Genomic DNA, 18,540 nt, shown 5'->3' with positions numbered 1-18,540 from the left:
CCGCAGCCGCCGTGGGTCCCGCAGCCCCGGCACGGCCCCCACGGCGCAGCCACCCCCGCCCCGTACCCACCAGCACTCCTGCGGCACCACAGCACGCTCCCGTACGTCTTTGTTCCCAAAAATACTTTATTTATAACAATATATCCATCATCTATAACATGATCCAAAAATACAGATATACATTTTTACTTTACATTCCTTTTTTTTTAATAAAAAGATTTATATTCTCTTCCATTAACAAAGGGAACATAGATCTAATTCATTTAAAAAATAGAACAATCAGGTTAAAGTCGTTTTCACCTCCAGTTTGGATGAGCTGGGATAAAGCTGAACCCACAGGGTACGCGCTCAGGCGTCCCGACAATCTTTAGTGGAACATTCCTTTACATATCACAGTCTTGTTCACCCTTCTCCATGAAAGTATATTTAACACTGTACATTCAAAATTCAGGAGAAAGATTTAAATCCTTTAGTAAGCAAAAAAAGGCTACTGGTATTTGTCTATAAGGGGTTTTACAAAAAATCTCTAAAGCCAGGCGTGAGCGGCCAGGAGATGCTCTCGAACCGTCAGAGCCCCTGCGCTGGTATCTGAGCAGGAGAGTTTATTGCTGGTATTGCATGTCAGATGTTCCGACATGTCACAGACCTTGCGCTGTGAGTATGTTGTGCCTCACGCTATTCACAATTCCTAGCAAACTACCTTTCTTTTTGGGGCCGATGCTAACATCCAGAGTTTATTTTTCTTTTTTCTTTGCTGGTTGAAAAGGAAAATGTCTGCTCTTCTCAGCCCCAGAAAGCACGTGCTAACAAACTGCGTTTTGCTGTCCTACCTGAACATCATTCCTGAGCTGAGGGCAGTCAGCTTTACACCGACTCATCCTTAGCTGCACACTTCCATGCTTCCCAGAGAGGTGCAGTGGAATTTTGAGCACGTTTCAAATCAAATGCTTAATCTACGGACATACCACTACTAATAATGCCAGGGGAGGGGCAAGTAAGAAAAAAAAAAAAAAAAAAAAAGTCCTATACAATACCATTGGACAGAAGGGGGAAATAAAACCTGAAATGGCATCAACATTTAGGCGTCAGGACGCAGTAAGGCTCCTGCATTACTCCAGTGTAGCACGTCAACGAGGTACAGGTCTCGCTCACTGGTTACAGAATTACAGGCTGGCTCATGAGGTATCACAATTAAATTTGCTCTCAGGAGGAGAGGTGGAAAGAAAAAGAGGGCTGACTACGTCTAAGGTCAGGTTCGTAGGATTGTGCTTTTCCTCCTCTTTCCCTCCAGCAATCTGCTTTTCATTTGTCTGCTGGCTTTCCGGGTGCTATTACAACAGCAACAGTGACAAACATGCATCACTCCTATTGACTATGGAAACTTCAGACACAATGCAGGGAGTGATGCAATGTAGCCGAGACAGGAGCAGTATCACACTTTAAATGGTAGGACCCTGGAGACAGGTTGATTTGTTGTGGGGTTTTTTTCCATAGCAGATGCAATAAACCAAAATGTTCACAGAAGAGCTGTCTCGGTATCAAGAGGTTTTTTTTACGTCAGTCTTGACATACCTGCAGCATCTACAAAGCCCAGCAGAGCAAAGCAGGGAAGCAAAACTGGCAAGAGCTGTGTTCTACTTTCTTTCATTGCAAAATACAAGCAAGAGGGTCAGTATAACAAGGAAAAATCTTTTTTTTTCTTAGAAACAAAATGCCAAAATCTGAACAGAAGCCGTTTTTTTCTGCTCTTTATTCAGACTGTTTTTACAGCAGAAGAAAAGCTTATCTGGAAGTTTCTCAATGCCTTTCCAGCAGTCTATACCAACAGCTCCTGCACAATGGTATGCAAAGTAGTTCACAGCTCTGCCACCAACAGCCATCAGGGATCACAGCAGCAAAGTTCATGAACCCTGGTGCCTGATGCTGCAGGAGGTTTTGGTTTGGGGCTTCCCCCCCCCCCCACTCTCCACCAGCATCTTTTATTGTAGGCGGGAAAGCCCCATAATGCAGCAGATATATATGGAGACAAGAGCGATCTCTGCTCTTCCCTCAACTTCTGCATCCACTATAACTCGGGGGAAGGAAAAAACCCAACCATAAAGACTTTTTTTTTTTCCCTACTCCCGAGTTCCTTCTCTTCCTTCTGCTGCATCGACTGACACTGCGACGACAGCAAGGATCAGCAAGGATTCACATTCATAATCTGAAACGCAGCTTAAAGAAGTCAAGAACATGCAAATGTACCCTAGCTAAAAAAACAAGACAAGAAGTTGTATTGAAACATTCTGCTGACTGGCTTTCAACAGCAGTGCTTCACAGCAAACACTATTCAGCACCCCCCCAAGCTATCAGATGGCTGCCTTTCAGCTTTGCCACACCACCATGGGAATCTACATTGTCCTTAGGGAGCCTTTGCCCTAAAGTCTGTTTGCCTGATTTACCCCAGACAACCACAAATAACAAAAATCAGGCCTTCATCTTATTTTATGAATAAATCCGACCTTCTATCTCTATAAAAATACTGTAGGTTTCATCTTCACAGTAAGGTACTTTAAAGGATCTTCAGAGAAATGGAAACAGCCAGGAAAGGTAATGCCCTCCCTCAGTATTACTGTCACTAACAAACATTGCAGGACAATTCCTTTGCTATTTAAAGGTTATCTCCCCAAAAGAGAAACCTTTTCTAGAAGGAGGTGAAAAGTGAAATGGTTTGCTTCCCTTAAGGTTCATGTGAATGGGGACAAGGATCAAGTAAAATGAAGGCAGTGCAAAGGTGGACAGAAGAAACTCCCCAAAACAGGTGGGCTCTTACCTCTCTCCCACCCCTGCCCTGTCGAAACTAAGCACAGCACTTGGCTTTGAGGAAGCAGACAGTGGAAACAGCCAGCTAGCTTTCCTGTTCCTTTCTGTACCACAAAGCTGCACAACAAATGGACTTTGCCCCTAAACAATGGGGCCTACTTCTTTCATGCAGGCCGCATCAGAGAAAATTCCCTGCTCTCTGCCACACCAAGCTCCAGGCCTAAACTATTCCGATGACGGTGATGCACCACGCTGAGGATACAGGTATGTCATTTTCCTGCAATGCCTTATGTAGTTTCAGACTCCTATAAACTAGCAGAGACTACAGCTACTGGCTGCCCTAGCACTTCATAGTAACACCAATTTCAGTGCTGTGCCAAGTGTAACATAAATAAAATCCCTGTGGCAAAAGGATTTGGGACTCCCTCCCAAAGTAATTTTCTTATGAAAGAAGAGGAATTACAACTGGCCACTGGACAATTAAATATCATACCAGAAAAAGGAGGGTAGGTTAAAAAAAAATATCAAAGATAATATTGCAACATGAATGAATATATTAAACTCTTCTTGCCTCAGAGGATGTATTCTCCTCTACTCCTTACTTCTTTTTCTTTCTTTCCTGAACACAACGAGGACAAAACCTACAGAGAAGAACAGGCATTAATTAGTTCCTGAAGTTAACAACACACAGCCCAAGAACTCTTTTTATTATTTGGGAATGAGTGGTTGAGGGGTAGTTTAAAAGCAGCCAGTTTAAGTAACTGCAATACTTTTCATTACGTGCAGCAAGGCTGGGCAAATAGGAGAGGAACTGTATCAGCTTGGCTGGGCAGAGTGTCAGAGAGGACCAGGTGGCTTCCAGGCCTCATCAGCCCCTCACAGCTATGATACACCCGATTTGTCACACAAGCTTCCTTTACAGGCCAAAGAAAAGATACACGTTTCTCCAACTCGTTCCTTTCTCTCTCTCCCATGACTGCAGTTCACTCAAGCCCGTTTCTGACAGGCACCTCGTTATTCAGATGAAAGCAGTCCATTAAATAGAAACTAAGCACGTAAGTACGTTCCAAGATGAGCACATACATACGCAACTAGAGCAGTCTTCAAACTTTGCTTCCAAAAGTAAAAAAAAAAAAAAAAATACACATCTCTATTTTAACCAGAGCCACAACTGTGCAACAATACAGTAAACCTGAGGTGTAACACATACACATTTACACAGGCCTTTGATCAAAACCTGCTCTGTTTATCATGCAGTTTTGCATATGCCCAGGTCCCTGTTTTGCTCCCACCAGAATTTAAGACTCTCATGGAAGCAGACCTTAGGAGGAAGGTTCCCCTTGTACTTCTCCTTTGCACAAACACTATCCCAAACCATAGAGGATGCAAACCCTCTGATGAGGAGCAAAGCTTCTCTTATCAGGGAAGGTCACAATGGTGTTTTGATTCTTACTGATTCTTGGTGAGGCAAATAGCCCCAAAAAAATCTAAAAGCTGTATGATGTCCTGCTTACCATTTCCCTTTTGGTTTGGTGGTGAGGTCCACACAAGCAAAGTGGAACCATTCAATCGGGCACTGCAAAACAGAATGGAAAAACCAACAGAGGAGAAGCTTAGCATTTCACAAATCATACAGTGGTTTAGGTCAGAAGAGACCTTTAAAGATCACCTAGTTTAATCCCCCTGCCATGGGCATGTTACTTTCATTTTATATGATCTACTGAGCAAGTACCCCGCTGCAGATTTCACAGTGTTGTGGTTTAGTGAACACCTGAAAATGAATCATCTCAAGTGCTTACATCCGAGTTGTCACAGCCAATCATTTCTCCATAGGACACCTGGTGACACAAGCAGTAGGTGGGTTCGTTGGGGTCCACTGGCATGTCTAGGACATCTGAAGGATGCACCGACAGGATGGTATCAGCAAACTCAGATCTGTGGACATGGACAGATTGACACTTTCCAGTTGCAGGCAACACTGTGTTTCCAAGACCTAAATCCCACCTGGGAAAATTAGTTTTTAACAGTATCTTCCCTAAAACACACTGACCCTGCTTTAGAGTTTAGAATACACTATCACATATTATCCAATAATTGAAACCATAAGGTAGGCCTGATCAAACACGAAACAGTAGATTGACTATAAAGGATTAAGAAAAGTAGTCATGGCACCCACGAATCAAGTAACAAAACTGACATACAGATCACTTCGGCTTGTGGACAGAAGAATCTGACTTTTGTTCCCCCCCAAATTTTTTTAATATATATTCTTCTCTCACCATCGGGTATGAGCGAACCCTCTTGCTCTGACAAGAATGCATTAAGTTGATATGTCAGTAATGATCAATGGAAACTATTTTTAGTTTTCTGCCCCCCCATTTTGCCAACCGAAAATATTAGAATCAACAGAGCACCTTTAATATAAATCAGACTACAGAGGGGATATGCTTTCTTCCTTGCTTCACAAAAGCAAATTAGATTATTCAAGATTAACTAGGACACAATCCTTTGAAAACAATCCTCAAAATTCTCCAAGATTTCTGGAACAACAATACACCATCAGTTTTTGTCCTGATGGGGAAGTTATTCTTTTTACAATCAAAACCACAAGCAACTGTTAAAAATAGCCACATGACGAAAATCAAAGCTATTTTCTCCCTGCTTGCCAACAGCAACAGAGACGCTGATCTTGTCCTTCCAGTCAGAGGGCATTCCAAGCATGCTGAGCTTCCACATGCCAACAAGTCAATTAACAAAGCTGACTTGTCCTAAGCAGGACATTAATGAAAGAGAGTAAGACCAGAACACCCTAACACTGTGCACCATCCAGACATGAGTCATAAACAGGGTAACATGAGCTTGTGGAAAATTCATGAAGTGTCAAGCCAAAGTCACCAGAGCTGTGACTGGGCGTGCCTTACCCTCCTTTGAGTTTCTTTTTCTTTGGTGTATCTTCTTCAGACGTTCGCCTGCCTCGACCACGAGAGCCTTTTTTGTCTTTCTGACTTCGGCCCTCTATAAAGGAAAAAAACCCCACTGTTTCAACCTACTTGAATAGCAGAAACATCCCCAGGTACTTTTCTTTTGATGCATTTATTGGTTTGACATCCGTATTTCATGTGTAATTGAGTATGAGTGCTGATTACAAAACACATTTTTATGCCACAAATATGCCAAATTGGTAAGTAGCACTACTGAGCACCAAACTCTTGTGTTTGCAGTTTTGGGAGTTAAATCACTGCAGTACAATGCTAGTCCATAATGTTGCACAAGATATAAATAGCATTATATTTGGTTAGACATGCTGTAATTTTTTTTTTAAACTCACTATATTCTTAGACACTCAGCCAGTTAATTGGTTACTCACTAACTAATGCAACTTTTATCTCCACATCCTTGATCCACCCTTATTTCATAGTGCAAAGGCATAAAGCTCTGCTGCTGTTAACCACGTTGGAATTTCACTGTAATCACAGGAGATTTCCAGTAGACATTACAGGCACTGGTACTTTCCTTTAATTCCTAATTTCTCCTGCTGTTCTCAGCTTGATTAGTATTCAGATTCTGGTAGAAGGAGGAAAAAAGGCCAATCTTCTCTTCTCAGAAAGAGCTTAGAACTTACACGGTAACTGATCAAGCCTGAAACTGAGACTGTTACACTCGAGAGCTATAAGAACATCAGTTCTGTTTTGTTATAGTTAGTTCCCCCTCGGCCAGCACCCTCCTTACCACCAGTAACCATGGGCCACCTCAGCATGATCTTGGCAAGCAGAGGCAGCAAGTCAGATCCCAGCACTACATTTATTGCCCACCAGAACACTGTGAATACTTGAAGAGCATTAAAAACAAGTGAAGAAGTACATTATTGTGTAATTCTTCCTCCAGAAATAACAGCCTACATTCTATCTTAGCCCTTCTGGTTAGATGACCTCAGTGCTGGAAAACACTGTCAAATGTAAAAATTTACGCACTTTTCAGGCTTCGAGATCCAGGGGTTTCAAAGTCACTGCCTTCCAGTTTATCTTTCAGATCTGCTTCAAACCTTGCCAAGTCTGCATCCAGCCGGCGGATATGCTTATCCACCTGCACAGAACAGGAAACCATAAACTGATTAAAAAAAAAAAATTAACAAAACCAGGAAGGTCTAATAACTTGGCTGTCATTGGCACGAACAGGAGTAGAGTACGCTACTTGAGAGCAAGGCATGAAAAGGGTACCAAACTGGAAAAAGGGAAATGGTACGCACAAAGGGAGTTAAGGTGGAGAGAAAAAAACAATAGGCAAAAGCAAGAGGACCCAATCCCTCTACAAAGAGAAAGGAAGGAAAAGGGAGGTGGCATAAAGGACAGTCAAAGCAACTCAAACTAACGGTTTGCAGAACAAAACAAGACAATGAGAGATATTAAAAAATAATTGGTTTTTCTTGCAGTTTTCAAAATACATTATTCAACTACTGTCCGTAAAATGTGTTGAGTGTGAGATCATGTCTATTTTTACTGGTATTGCACTGGCATCATATTTGAAGGAATTTAGTAAAAAATACAGGCTTCTTGCTGACTATCTCCAGTACCAAGTCAACACATGTAACTTGTACCACCCTGGCTGCAATAATGTGGTTTACAGACAGAGAAGTAGCAAAGGTATGTTAAGCCATCACCCCCAAACTGTGTTGCTGCAATACCTAGTCATCACATTAGTTATCTAGGACACTTTTCAACTCCCGTGAAACAATTTCCTTTTCTGCAGCATTTGATGGCAATAAAACATCCTGCAGCTGCAGCAGTAGCAGAACCCAAAGCATCTCTAGAAGCTGGACAAAACACATCAAGTATACTCAAAAGGATTCCCCCCACTCAAATTTTATCTAGGGGATAAAATACAAAGAGAGAAGAATTATTCAAGGGACAGCTAAATGGACACAGGTGTAGGTGCCAAAGAAGAAAAAAGGGGAAAGCTGCATCTTAAGAAATGAGATTTTCCCATCAGGTCCATACAACCAGAATGGTGGAACTGACGGGTCTGCTTTCTTTTGTCATTTGGAAGCCAAGGTAATCGAGCAGACTTTCTTCCATTCCTCCACAACACAGTATTGAAGGTGACTTCAAAAATGTTACTTATGACGAAGACCAGACCTAAATAAATTATCAGGTGACAAGAAAGCTGCTAGGGAGGAGGGAGTTGGGTAAATTTACCGGCACTTTTACACAGCAGAGAGGTACTTCCAAGCAAGCAACTCCAAGTGGGATAAACTAACTCTTCACCAGAAGAGAAGCCTACTAGACACAAAACCTGGTAACACAAAAGGAGGCTTTCTGGGGATGGCAACATTAAGAAAAGTAAGCTTAAGGACTAGTCATTTGTTTCAGTAGGGTATCTAAGCAAAACAGAAACGTCAGGGAAAACAGATGCTGTGGAAGGGTCTTCCACATCCAACAGTGGCTCCATTCCAGAGTATGGCCATTTTTACAAAAGTCTCGCTGGTCGCAACCCTCACCATCTCGTACGTCTGCATGGCCAGCTGGACTTTATCATCACTGTACTCTTTACATTTGCTGTAGGCACTCTGGATTTTCTTCAGGTGTTCCACTCGCTCCTCAGGTAACATGTTCTTCACTGATTCAATGTATTCTGCTGCAAGACTGTCAATTTCTGCTTTCTTATCTGAAAAGCAAAGCATACACACACCTGAGAAAGCTGTCTGCCAAAGCAAGGTGGTTTTTTCTTGTACCTCATCGTGGTATTTAGAAGACTACTCCTGACAGTTTTTGGACTTCCCCTGATTACTTAATATATTTACCTTAATAAAAAAAAAAACCCACAACAAGTTCAAGGTAGTCACTCTTCTACACTTGCAGCGTGATTCCAGTTTCTGAAGTGTTTTACAGTTAATTCGTAGGGGGAAGGGGGAGGCATGGTTAAGATCAAAACCCAAACCCATGCATTCACAAACTTCAACCTCTCTTCCCACACACGGAACTTTGTATTTGCTGCACTGCCATTTACCATTCTAATGGTTCAAATCGAAAATCTTTAATGTGCAAACAGATACTAACACAAACCTCAAAAAAGAAAAAAAATTGATCTTGCAAGACACAGAATAGTCTACAACTCAGCAGATGTAGGATTGTGTGCAAGTAAGGTCAGCCATGGGGCCACTGGGTAAAGCGATCACACAACTACAAATTAGCACATAACTGCTGAAAAAAAATGCGAGTCCCTCGAGCTGTAGCCCTCACAGAAAAGGAACAAACGCTGCACAGCACTCCGGCCAAGGAAAAGAAAAGCAGTAGAGGGGAGACGTGCTCTCTAAAGCCGAGTCTCCGTAGGGCTCTTCCCCTTCTTCAGGTGGAGGCCCTCTCTCAGACTCTGCTTGCCAAAATACCTGAACACACCTTCAGTTCTCTGATCCAGCTCCCGCATCAGCTGGAAGTTCCTCTGCAGCTCACAGGGCAGGTTCTCGATACCTGAAACGGCAAGGCCGAGAAAGGCTGCGGCCTGCTCTGCTCACGGCAGCCCGCCCTCCTCGGCGGGGAACAGGGGCCGCCCAGCAGGGCCAGGAGCCCCCCTGGCGGGGCAGCGGCGGGGCCACCCGCAGCTACGCGCGAGGCACTGGCGCGGGGCGACGCGGGAGCGGTCCCCCCTGAGCGGGAGCGCCCCGGGAGCGCGGCCTGCGCGGTGGCGGTCACTGCCAGGCGGTGCGCTGCCCGCCGCCGTGCCGCACACGCACACGCGCCTCGGCGGGGCCGCGCACTGCGCGGGAGCCAACGCCTCCAGGGCCCGAGCCGCCCGCCGGGAGCGCCACCCGCCCCCTCCGCCCTGCGCGGCGGCGCCCGGCTGCCACAGGCCAGCCCATTACCGCGGCCCGGCAAGGCCGCCCGGCGCCGCTCCCCCGGCGCGCAGCGGTGACGCACGGCCACGGCTGATGACGCCACGCGGCACCGCCCCCCCCCGCCCAGCCCGTGGCGCAGCTCTAATTCCCGCGCTGCCGCCGCCGCCCCCGCCCCGGCCCCGGCCCCGGCCCCGGCCCGGCCGCCCCCCCCTCGCCGCCCACCCCCCCCCAGCGCCGCGCCGCAGCCGCGCCCCGCGCTCACTGTCCAGGTAGTGCTCCAGGTACATGGCGGTCGCCATCTTGCGGCCCGCGCCCCGCCGCCGCCGCCGCTTCCCGCCGCCTGCCGGGCCCGCATGACAAGGGCCGCGGCCCCGGCCTCATCCCATATTCATGACTCGCCCAGTGCCTATTGGTCGCCGGGGACGCTCCTGCTGCATATTCATGAGGGGCAGGGCGGGAGGGGGGCGGGGCCTTCCTTCCCGCTTCACCGCCTCCGTGGAGGACCTCGGCGCCTCAGTGCCCTTGTGCCGCCTAGAGCGGCGCGGGGGCGCGGGCTGTGATTGGCCGGGCGGTGGCGGAAGGGGCGGTGCGCGCGGGCTATGGCGGGCCGGCGTGGCGCCCTGATCGTGTTGGAGGGGGTGGACCGCGCCGGGAAGAGCACGCAGGGCAGGCGGCTGGTGGAGGCTCTGCGGGCTGCCGGCCACCGCGCCGACCTTCTCCGCTTCCCGGGTACGGGACCTGCTGACGCCCGGAGGGAACGGGGCGGGGAGGGAGTCCCGCTAGGTAGGGCCGTGGTGCCCCCGGCGGCGGTGGGCGTCCGCCATCAGGACTCCCGCGGCGCGCCCGGCCCGTGGCCACCTCCCGCCCGTGACAGGTTGACCCCTGCCCTCGGGCAGACCCACCTTCTGCCACCCGTAGCAGGCGGATAGACTCTCGACCCGGGCAGACCGACCTCCTCCCGCCCGGGACAGGCGGCCTCCCGCCCATGACAGACAAACAGACCCCCGGGCTGGCGGGTCCCCAGGACAGACGGTTACCCCTTTGGCAAGAGCAGCTTGCGGCAGCATTTGCTGCTTCTCCCCCTCTTTCTTACAGAGAGAACAACGGAGATCGGGCAGCTGATCAGCTCCTACCTGCTGAAGGAGAAGAACCTGGAGGACCACACTGTTCACCTCCTTTTCTCTGCTAACCGCTGGGAACATGTGTAAAGATACATGTTTGTTAAGTTGTAAAAGGAAAACACATGGTGTTGAATCCTCCCGGGGTTTTAGACTTTGTAGTGGGTACAGTAGGTACGAGAATGTGATAGTTTAGCAAAGGAAGCATAGCTGGAAGCAGTGTCTCAGAGACCATGACAGCTTTGAATTTAATCTTAGGTCAAATCCCACAGTTTGCTTTTTTGAAATGAATAGGTACGATATTTCTAATCCCTCTGCCCTAAGAACAGGAGAGCTGAGACTGTACCAGCCTAAACTGTGAATTTACTTTCCTAAATTAAGAGACCTTGCTTTGCACACAAGTCCATGTGAGTGACAGAGTGGTTAAGAAATTGTGTCCAAATTTCCCCTCTAGCTGAGGGCTGCATTGAGCCGTAAGTGGCTGTTCTTGTTTTTGGCCCCCGAGTCTTCATGTGTGGACCCAGGAAAATCAGTGTTGACTGTTGTTTATACCTGGAAACTTACATTGCAAAATCTTTTCATTAAAAAAAAAAAAGCTTTGCTGATTCTGCTGTAGTGGTGGTGCCAAGCAAACTGGGAAAGTATAAGGCAGATGAGTGAGCTGTAATAAGAAATGTCATTGTCGTGAACAAAGGAAACTTTTTTTTTTCTGATTGAGGCAGAGAGTATCACAAATCTACTGCACCACTTAAAAAGGGAAGAGGTCTAAGCTGTTCACGTCTGTATATAGTTCATCTGTGATCTTGCCTGTAAGCCATGGAGCTGCCTTGAGCAGTGCCTGGCACTGGGGCACCCTGAACTTGGGTGTCTTGAAAGGATGTTTGTTTAATGTCTGTTAGAGGACAGAATACAAAGAGTGATTTTATCTGGGATTAGCATCACAGATAAACCTGACACTGCTAACATTAACAGGGAAACACTGGCTTTGTGAAGCATCTTTTAGATGAATTCTTTCCATTTGTATCACTTACAAAAGGAGTGCAACTTTTTTTTTATTTCTCCCACGATTTTTTCAGGCCATTGATGAAAGAGAAACTACATCAAGGGATCACACTTGTGGTTGACAGATACGCCTTTTCTGGAGCGGCCTTCACAAGTGCCAAAGAGGTGAGCGAGACCCACAGCAGCCCCTGCCCCTCTCTGTATTTGGGGAAGCAGCTCCAGTTAGAGGCCTGATGCAGGTGTCAGTGTGTGTGGCCCAGGCTCCTCCTCTGGGGAAATGAGGATTGAAATTGAGGGATGGCAGTTTTACCTCTGGTATTGACATGGTCTGTTTGCCCAGGTCTATCCCTTCCCCAGAAAGAGCAGAGAAACTCATTTGGTTACTTCTGTAAATCTGGACAGACTCTTGCCGTGGAGAAGCTGGCCTGTTTAACTCTGGAGAATGATCATGAGAGTTTATTCGAGATTCTCCACAGTTGCTCTGGCTGCTGGCCCATGAATTTGCAAAGAATAACAGAACCACATACATTGGAAGGGACCTGCAGAAGTCACGAAGCCCAACCTCCTGCTCAAGAATACATCTAATGTCAAGCAAGCTACCTAGGGCTACATCCAGCCAAGGTTTTAGTATCTCCAGGGATGTAGATCCACAGCCTTTCTGGGCTTTTCTTTCAGTGTTCGCTCACCTTTACAGTAAAAATGATTTTCTTCATTCAGCCTGAACTTTGCATACTCTCACTTGTGCCTTTTGGCCTGTCTGTTCACTTTCAAGACAAGTCAGCTCTGTCAGCCTCCCTCTGGGTCATTCTACACAGTTAATAAGATTCTCCCGAGTCTTGTGCTCTAAGGAGGCTGTCCTGGAAGATCAGCCAGCTTTCGTGGGTCTCTTTGCCTTCCACATGAGTTTCCCGGGGTTTCCTGCTAAGAGGTCCCTAATAAACAGAAATCTACTCTCCTGAAGTCCATGCCAGCAATTCTGTTTGTCTTGTTGACTCCTATCCAGATTTTAAACTACTGTTACATGTTCCTTGCAGCCAAGTCTGCCCTTGACCTTCTTCGTACCTTCCACCTGTTCTTTCTGGCTTGTTGAGTAACACATCCAGGAGGGTACTTCCCCTCGCTGGCTTATCAATCACCATGTCAAGAATTTCTTCAGCATGCTCCAGAACCTGGATTGCTTGTGCCCAGAAGGTAGGCAGGTGGTTGAGGTACTCCATGAGTACCAGGACCTGCAGCTGTGGTCCTTCTTCCAGCTGTCTAAAGAATGTTCATCAACTTCCTCTCTTTAACCACGCGGTCTGTTGCAGGCCCATCACCCATGCTACTCTGCCCCAGTTGTGCTGCTTTCAGGTGAGCCTCTGTTATTGTATCATCCCCCAGATGTTTCCTCCTGGCCTCTCACCTTCGGTTCTCTACAGATTGCAGACCTTCCCCTGACATACCTAGCGTAGACACTCTTCTTCCACTTCATCAGATATATCCCATTCCTGCTCAGTAGCCGTTGATACTCAAAGCGAATCCTATGGTCATAGGGGCTGAATCTCTGCTTGTAGCACCAGCTGGGCAGCTGAAAGTTGACCTACGTTCATGCCTGCCTAAGCCTTTCCCTGCTTTCTGGAAGGATCAAGGAGATCCTGGGCTCCCATGCTCTGCACTGTCACTTCCAGAGCCCTGCAGTCACTCTCAATACATTTGAGATCACTCCAATGGCATCGCTGGTGCCTGTGTGGATGAGCAGGAAGTGGGCAAGCCTCAGTGGCCTCTCCACAACATCGTGGATTCACGTGCCCTTATGGAAGTCTTCAAATCTGTCAACAAGATCCAAAAGCTGGAAATCTTTGTCTCTTCTGTGTGGGTGGAAATTCGAGGGTAGGGTGGGTATTTGATAAGGAGTCTCCACTGGCTCAGAAAGACCAACACTGTGTGGTGCTTGTATTTGGGAGCAGCTTGCTTCTGGACTTAGAAGAATTAGATTTTATATATTCACTGCCTTTTCTATCACGTTAACTGATTCATAGCTAGTTAAAATAATTTAACGTAGAAGTATCAGTATGTTGGTTATATCAGTTGGAATATCATTTTGTTGATTGCCATCTATTTCCATGTGTCTTAAATATCAAAGACACTGAATTCAATTTGTGTATCTACAGAGCATGTATTTTCCATTTCTGTTGATTATTTATGTTTTCTGTAGGCTTAAACTCAAAGATTATGTCCATTTACATCTACTCAGTGCTATTAATCTTAAAGTAATTGTGAAAAATTATATATGATGTTCCACAGGGGCTTTTAGAAAACATTAATTTATAATTATGTAAATTTATAAAAATTAAAAAATATATATCACAAATTTTGGACTGATAACAGCTGTATGTAGATTCAAAATACAACTTGGTATTTAGTTCTGATGGGCTCTGCACAAGAGATGATAAAATCTTTAGCTCTGACTTAAGTGAGCATGAGAGGTGCACAGCACCTTGCAAAACGTGGTCCCCCCAAAATTAACAGGGCTGAATTTCCATGATAAGGTGGGATACTGCCTTTTCAGTTTGTAGCCTTGTAGCAGTTTGTTAGTGTTTGGGGCTGTACATCCTCCCTTCTCTGGCTGTTTGTTCCTTTCCCACCTAACTCTCCAGCTAACCTGCTTTCCTTTCTTCACATGCCATTCTTTCTCCTCAAACTTGGTTGCCTTTGTTTGGGACAGAACTTCTGCCTGGACTGGTGCAAACAGCCTGATGTTGGACTCCCAAAGCCAGATCTGATTCTGTTTCTTCACTTGAGCCCTGAAGCCGCAGCGGAGCGAGGGAACTTTGGAAATGAGCGTTACGAGAACAGCCCCTTCCAAGAGAAGGTTCTACAGTCCTTCTATCATCTGATGAGGGACAAGACATTAAACTGGAAGGTGAGGAGGAAACAACCCTACTGGGCCTGTCACAGACCAGGGTAAGGGTCTGTCATGAGAGCTCCCGAACTGTGCCCGTTGTGTCCCTGTGCTCCCCCTTTCTGCTCCTGGTCAGGGGGACACATTGGGGACCAGGCAAGGGTGCTGTGGTGTGTGGCAGAGAGGGCACTTCCCTGTTCCAGGACACCCTATGGGGCCCTGTCGTAGTTGGGGGAAGGCTTTTTTTTTTGGTTGATATGTTTTCTAGAAGAGCTTTCTAGAAATTGCTCTCTTAAAGACAAACTGTGACAAGCTTGGGTAAAAAGCAGTGGGACCCACCCATGCTCTTCCCTGCCCGTTTCCTTGGTGTCCTGCAGCATCTTCCAAGGATTCTGGAATCCCTCCTGCTGTAGGCCCAGTACTGGTGATCACCTTCCTTCTCACGTGGCCAGTTTCCATCAGCATTTGCTGTTTTAATGCTACCAGGACTCTCCAAACACATGATTTTTTTTTTTTGTTCCACATGCTGCATCGCTTTTCCTTCTTGCTCACCCATTGGAGCTGTTTGCAGAGGACTGCACAGTCAGCAGCCTTACCCCAGGAGAGGAAGTGTGGCCCGTTTATCCTGTGTGAAGATAATCTAGGCTGAGGTTTTCTGGTGGGGGCATCCTCTTTACCATCTCTATCACCCTGTCAGTGCTCGATTGTGTTCATTCTGTAAGCTTCGTGCAGACACAGGAGGACACAGGTTATGGATAAGTTGTTAGGCACAAGAAGCAGGAGATGTACACAGATTTGCCAAATGAGCAGACTGTGCAAGGTAGAAGGAATTCTTCACAGCCTCTTTTAGGAAAACATTCTCCAATGTGAAAGAGTTTGTGTGTACTATTAGAACCTGAAGGGCCTAAATGTACAACAATCACCAAACTAGGACTTCTGTTCCAGTAAATGTTATGCTAGTAAATCACCTTCCCTACATCACAGTGACTGGAAAAATAAGCTGACAGAAAACCATAGAAAAAACCCCAAAATAATTCATTTAACAAAAAGAAGTATGCTGTCGTATGAGACAATACAGAACTTGTGTATAATCTCTAAACTCTGGTTTTTCCAGAGATTCCAGCAGTAGACAGTGTTTCTTTTAATACTTGTCTTCTGGCATTTCTTTTGTTTTCTATCAATTTCTTGAAAGGAGTTTTCACTTAAAGCAACATGTCTGTTTAAAATATCCCAAAGTGCACAACTGTCAGACAGATAAATACCAGAATAGGTGATGAAGAGGTGTCCCTGAAATGAGCATGGAAATCCAGTTTACACATTAAAGGTATAGTTGGCATTCCTGTTTCTTTGCCCCTCAGTATCAGAAAGAATAACAGACATCAAACATTGCCAAAGAACTGTTTATGCCAAGGCACGCATCACGGCTCAGTGCCGTTGGTTACACAAATACATTGACATCGGCGAGCTGCTTGTGGGCATTGCGTGAGCATGAGGGTGAGGTGCTGGCTGTGCCGTAACGAAAAGGCCATGATTTAATCGTGAAGTCTGTTTATTGCACATCCTCACAGCCTGCTCTTGCTCAGCGACACTGCACGGGTCAGCATCACGTAGGTCACCGATGCACCTCTGTCCATCTTCTCACCAAGTCCTTTCTTCACCTTGGTCACTCCCTCAACCACATAGGAGCGACACTGCTATTCTTTAAACATCAGCCTGAGGAACACTGGCATCGTATAGCTCTACCACCTCTACTGACCTCAGCTTGCAGTATTGAAAAAAACAAACACCAAAATCCGAATCTGAAACTGGAACGTTACATGATGGAGTTTAGAGGTTCCTGCTATTGTGGGTGGAGTTTAATTTGAAAAACCACTGAAGGATCAAGACACTGACATTTCTAGGGGACTACAGTACGGGATGAAGAAGTTTTAATTGCTTTTGTATCACATGCCCCAGAGACTGTCACCAAACAGCACGCAGCGGCAGCAAAAAATTCTTCTGTTTCACCTCATCCAGCCCCACATTCACTTCTTAGATATGTACTCCTAAATAATAAAAAAAAAGCTTTTCCAGTTCCACTATGCAGGTTTCCAGTTCCAGTGCACAGGTGTAATTAGCTCATTTCACTGCTCATGAACAGTAACCATATTGAGTAATGGGGGCAGCTGATACAACAGCAAGGTAAATTTTTCTCATTTGGTGGTGTTAATTGAATACATTTCTGTTGTTTTTTTGTCTTGGAAACAGACAATGGATGCTTCAAAGAGCATAGAAGATTTGCACAGAGAAATCAAGTCCATTGCAGAGGAGACCCTGCAGGAGGCTCAGAATAAACCTTTGGGAGAACTCTGGAAATAGAACTTTATACAGGTTATTCTTTCAGATCTATTCTCTTAGATCTTCCTCACTTGGATGACTCCCCTACATCACCTCCCAGTAGCTACAGCTTAGATCCCATGTATTCTTCTGGGTCCAGCGCAGTGCTGATGTCCTTGTAATTTTATCTGCTCCTCCTCCATCTTGCGTAGACCCTTCTGTATTTTATCAATCAACCAACACACGATGAGCACGTAACGAATTCCTTGTAACAGGAGCTCTTGTTATAGCTCCATCCTGTAGTGCAGGTGCGGGTAGAGCCCAGGGCTGCCCCTGGGCGCAGCAGCAGCAGGCAGCGGCCTTCCCAGTGTCAGGGAACTGCTGTGTTTCTGATTCTTCTGCCTCTAGTCAACATATCCCTTGTGCTGAAACCAGTTTGTAGAGGACTTGCTAATAAATTAGTCTGTTATACATTTGCACGGGGCATTTCCCCCCCCCCCCCCCCCAGTGTGATCATTTATTTTCTAGAATGATATATGGGAGGTGAAGGTGCTGTGGTTCAGGTGCTAAATCCAGGGAGAGTGGTTTGCTAGAGCTGGGGAATGGAGAGATGAATTCAAGTCTGCTCCTGCTCCACATCTGTTCAGTGAGAACAGTACAGGAACTGAACAATACAGAAATGAGTAAGAGTCTGAAATAGATGCATTAGCTCATAGCAAGGCCAGTTTGAAGGGTGAGTGGCACATAAATAATTCTAGACTGGTCAAGTTACCCCTGTGGCCAAGATCAGGAGAATAGTCACTTGTGACTCCTGCACAGGCCCCAGTGCAATTCAAACAGCCTGGCACAGGCTGCCAAACCACATCAGCTATGAATTACCTAAGTCATCAGTAATGACCAGCAAACTACAATAACAAACTGGAATATTGAATCATTTGCAAGGTGCACTGAGATATGGCAGTGACCGGGACAGTTAATGTCTATCTGCTGGACAGCGGACTTGCCTTCCAGCAGTGTGGACTAGACTGATCCAAGCTGATACAGAGACTAAATCCAGCTCTGACTCTTGGAGAGAGAGGCAGATTGAAGCGATCCACTAGCAGTGAGAGGAAGGTAAATGTTTAAAACAAATTTGCTATGCAAAGCATCAGGTGAAATGGGAAAAGCTGCTGCCTTCACTCTACAGCTGCACAGCACTTGGTAGCAGAAACACTTGTGAAGGAGGTGAGCACCCGTTACACTGAACCAAGCCCTTCCAGTGACACTGGAAGACAACACCACACAGAGAAATCATTTAATTCCTGTTAGCTTTAGGCTCCTGCCTAAAAAGGCAGAAATACCTGTTAAAGATCCAAGAAAGCTGAGCTTAACTCCGTTACTGGGGTTGGTAAAATCTTGTCTGGCTGAGCTGTCCCTAACCATAAAAGCATGAGCGTGAAATAAGTAGGAACTCCTGTGCAGAAATGAAGAGGGAGCTGTGACCCAAGTGACTCGCTCTCAAAGGACCTGGCAGTGGCAAGAGGGTACGGCCTTCCGACTGAAGCAGTGTCCCGCTTTTGCACGGCAAAAGAGGAGAAACCGTTACTGAACTG

General features: G+C 46.2%; 2 protein-coding genes across 2 annotated transcripts; one reads left to right on the top strand and one right to left on the bottom strand.

The window, feature by feature from the left end:
- Positions 1–106: 106 nt before the first annotated feature.
- Positions 107–10,046, bottom strand: ING5 (inhibitor of growth family member 5). Its single transcript, XM_055817236.1, has 8 exons — positions 9,894–10,046; positions 9,195–9,266; positions 8,297–8,463; positions 6,774–6,885; positions 5,724–5,817; positions 4,602–4,737; positions 4,317–4,378; positions 107–3,443 (listed from the first exon to the last, which is right to left on the bottom strand). The coding sequence occupies exons 1-8, from the start codon at positions 9,928–9,930 to the stop codon at positions 3,401–3,403; spliced, it is 723 nt and encodes a 240-aa protein (XP_055673211.1). The 5' UTR covers positions 9,931–10,046; the 3' UTR covers positions 107–3,400.
- A 158-nt stretch (positions 10,047–10,204) lies between these two features.
- DTYMK (deoxythymidylate kinase) lies at positions 10,205–17,421 on the top strand. The gene is made up of 5 exons (XM_005241571.4): positions 10,205–10,360; positions 10,727–10,835; positions 11,826–11,916; positions 14,456–14,653; positions 16,880–17,421. Exons 1-5 carry the CDS (start codon positions 10,231–10,233, stop codon positions 16,988–16,990), a joined length of 639 nt encoding a protein of 212 aa, XP_005241628.1. The 5' UTR covers positions 10,205–10,230; the 3' UTR covers positions 16,991–17,421.
- The last annotated feature ends 1,119 nt before the right edge of the window (positions 17,422–18,540 follow it).

Source organism: Falco peregrinus, chromosome 12 (assembly GCF_023634155.1).
Source record: "Falco peregrinus isolate bFalPer1 chromosome 12, bFalPer1.pri, whole genome shotgun sequence".
Classification (NCBI taxonomy): domain Eukaryota; kingdom Metazoa; phylum Chordata; class Aves; order Falconiformes; family Falconidae; genus Falco; species Falco peregrinus.
Note: the sequence above shows the minus strand (reverse complement) of the source record. Positions and strands in the feature narration are given on the sequence as shown.

Excerpts from the sequence above, each read along its gene's own strand:
- DTYMK (XM_005241571.4), top strand. The coding sequence starts at position 10,231 with ATGGCGGGCCGGCGTGGCGCCCTGATCGTGTTGGAGGGGGTGGACCGC. Across the intron at positions 10,361-10,726 it reads CGACCTTCTCCGCTTCCCGG|AGAGAACAACGGAGATCGGG; the intron begins GTACGGGACCTG and ends TCTTTCTTACAG. Across the intron at positions 14,654-16,879 it reads ACAAGACATTAAACTGGAAG|ACAATGGATGCTTCAAAGAG; the intron begins GTGAGGAGGAAA and ends TCTTGGAAACAG.
- ING5 (XM_055817236.1), bottom strand. The coding sequence starts at position 9,930 with ATGGCGACCGCCATGTACCTGGAGCACTACCTGGACA. Across the intron at positions 4,738-5,723 it reads AAAAAGAAACTCAAAGGAGG|ATCTGAGTTTGCTGATACCA; the intron begins GTAAGGCACGCC and ends CCATGTCCACAG. Across the intron at positions 3,444-4,316 it reads ACCAAACCAAAAGGGAAATG|GTTTTGTCCTCGTTGTGTTC; the intron begins GTAAGCAGGACA and ends TCTTCTCTGTAG.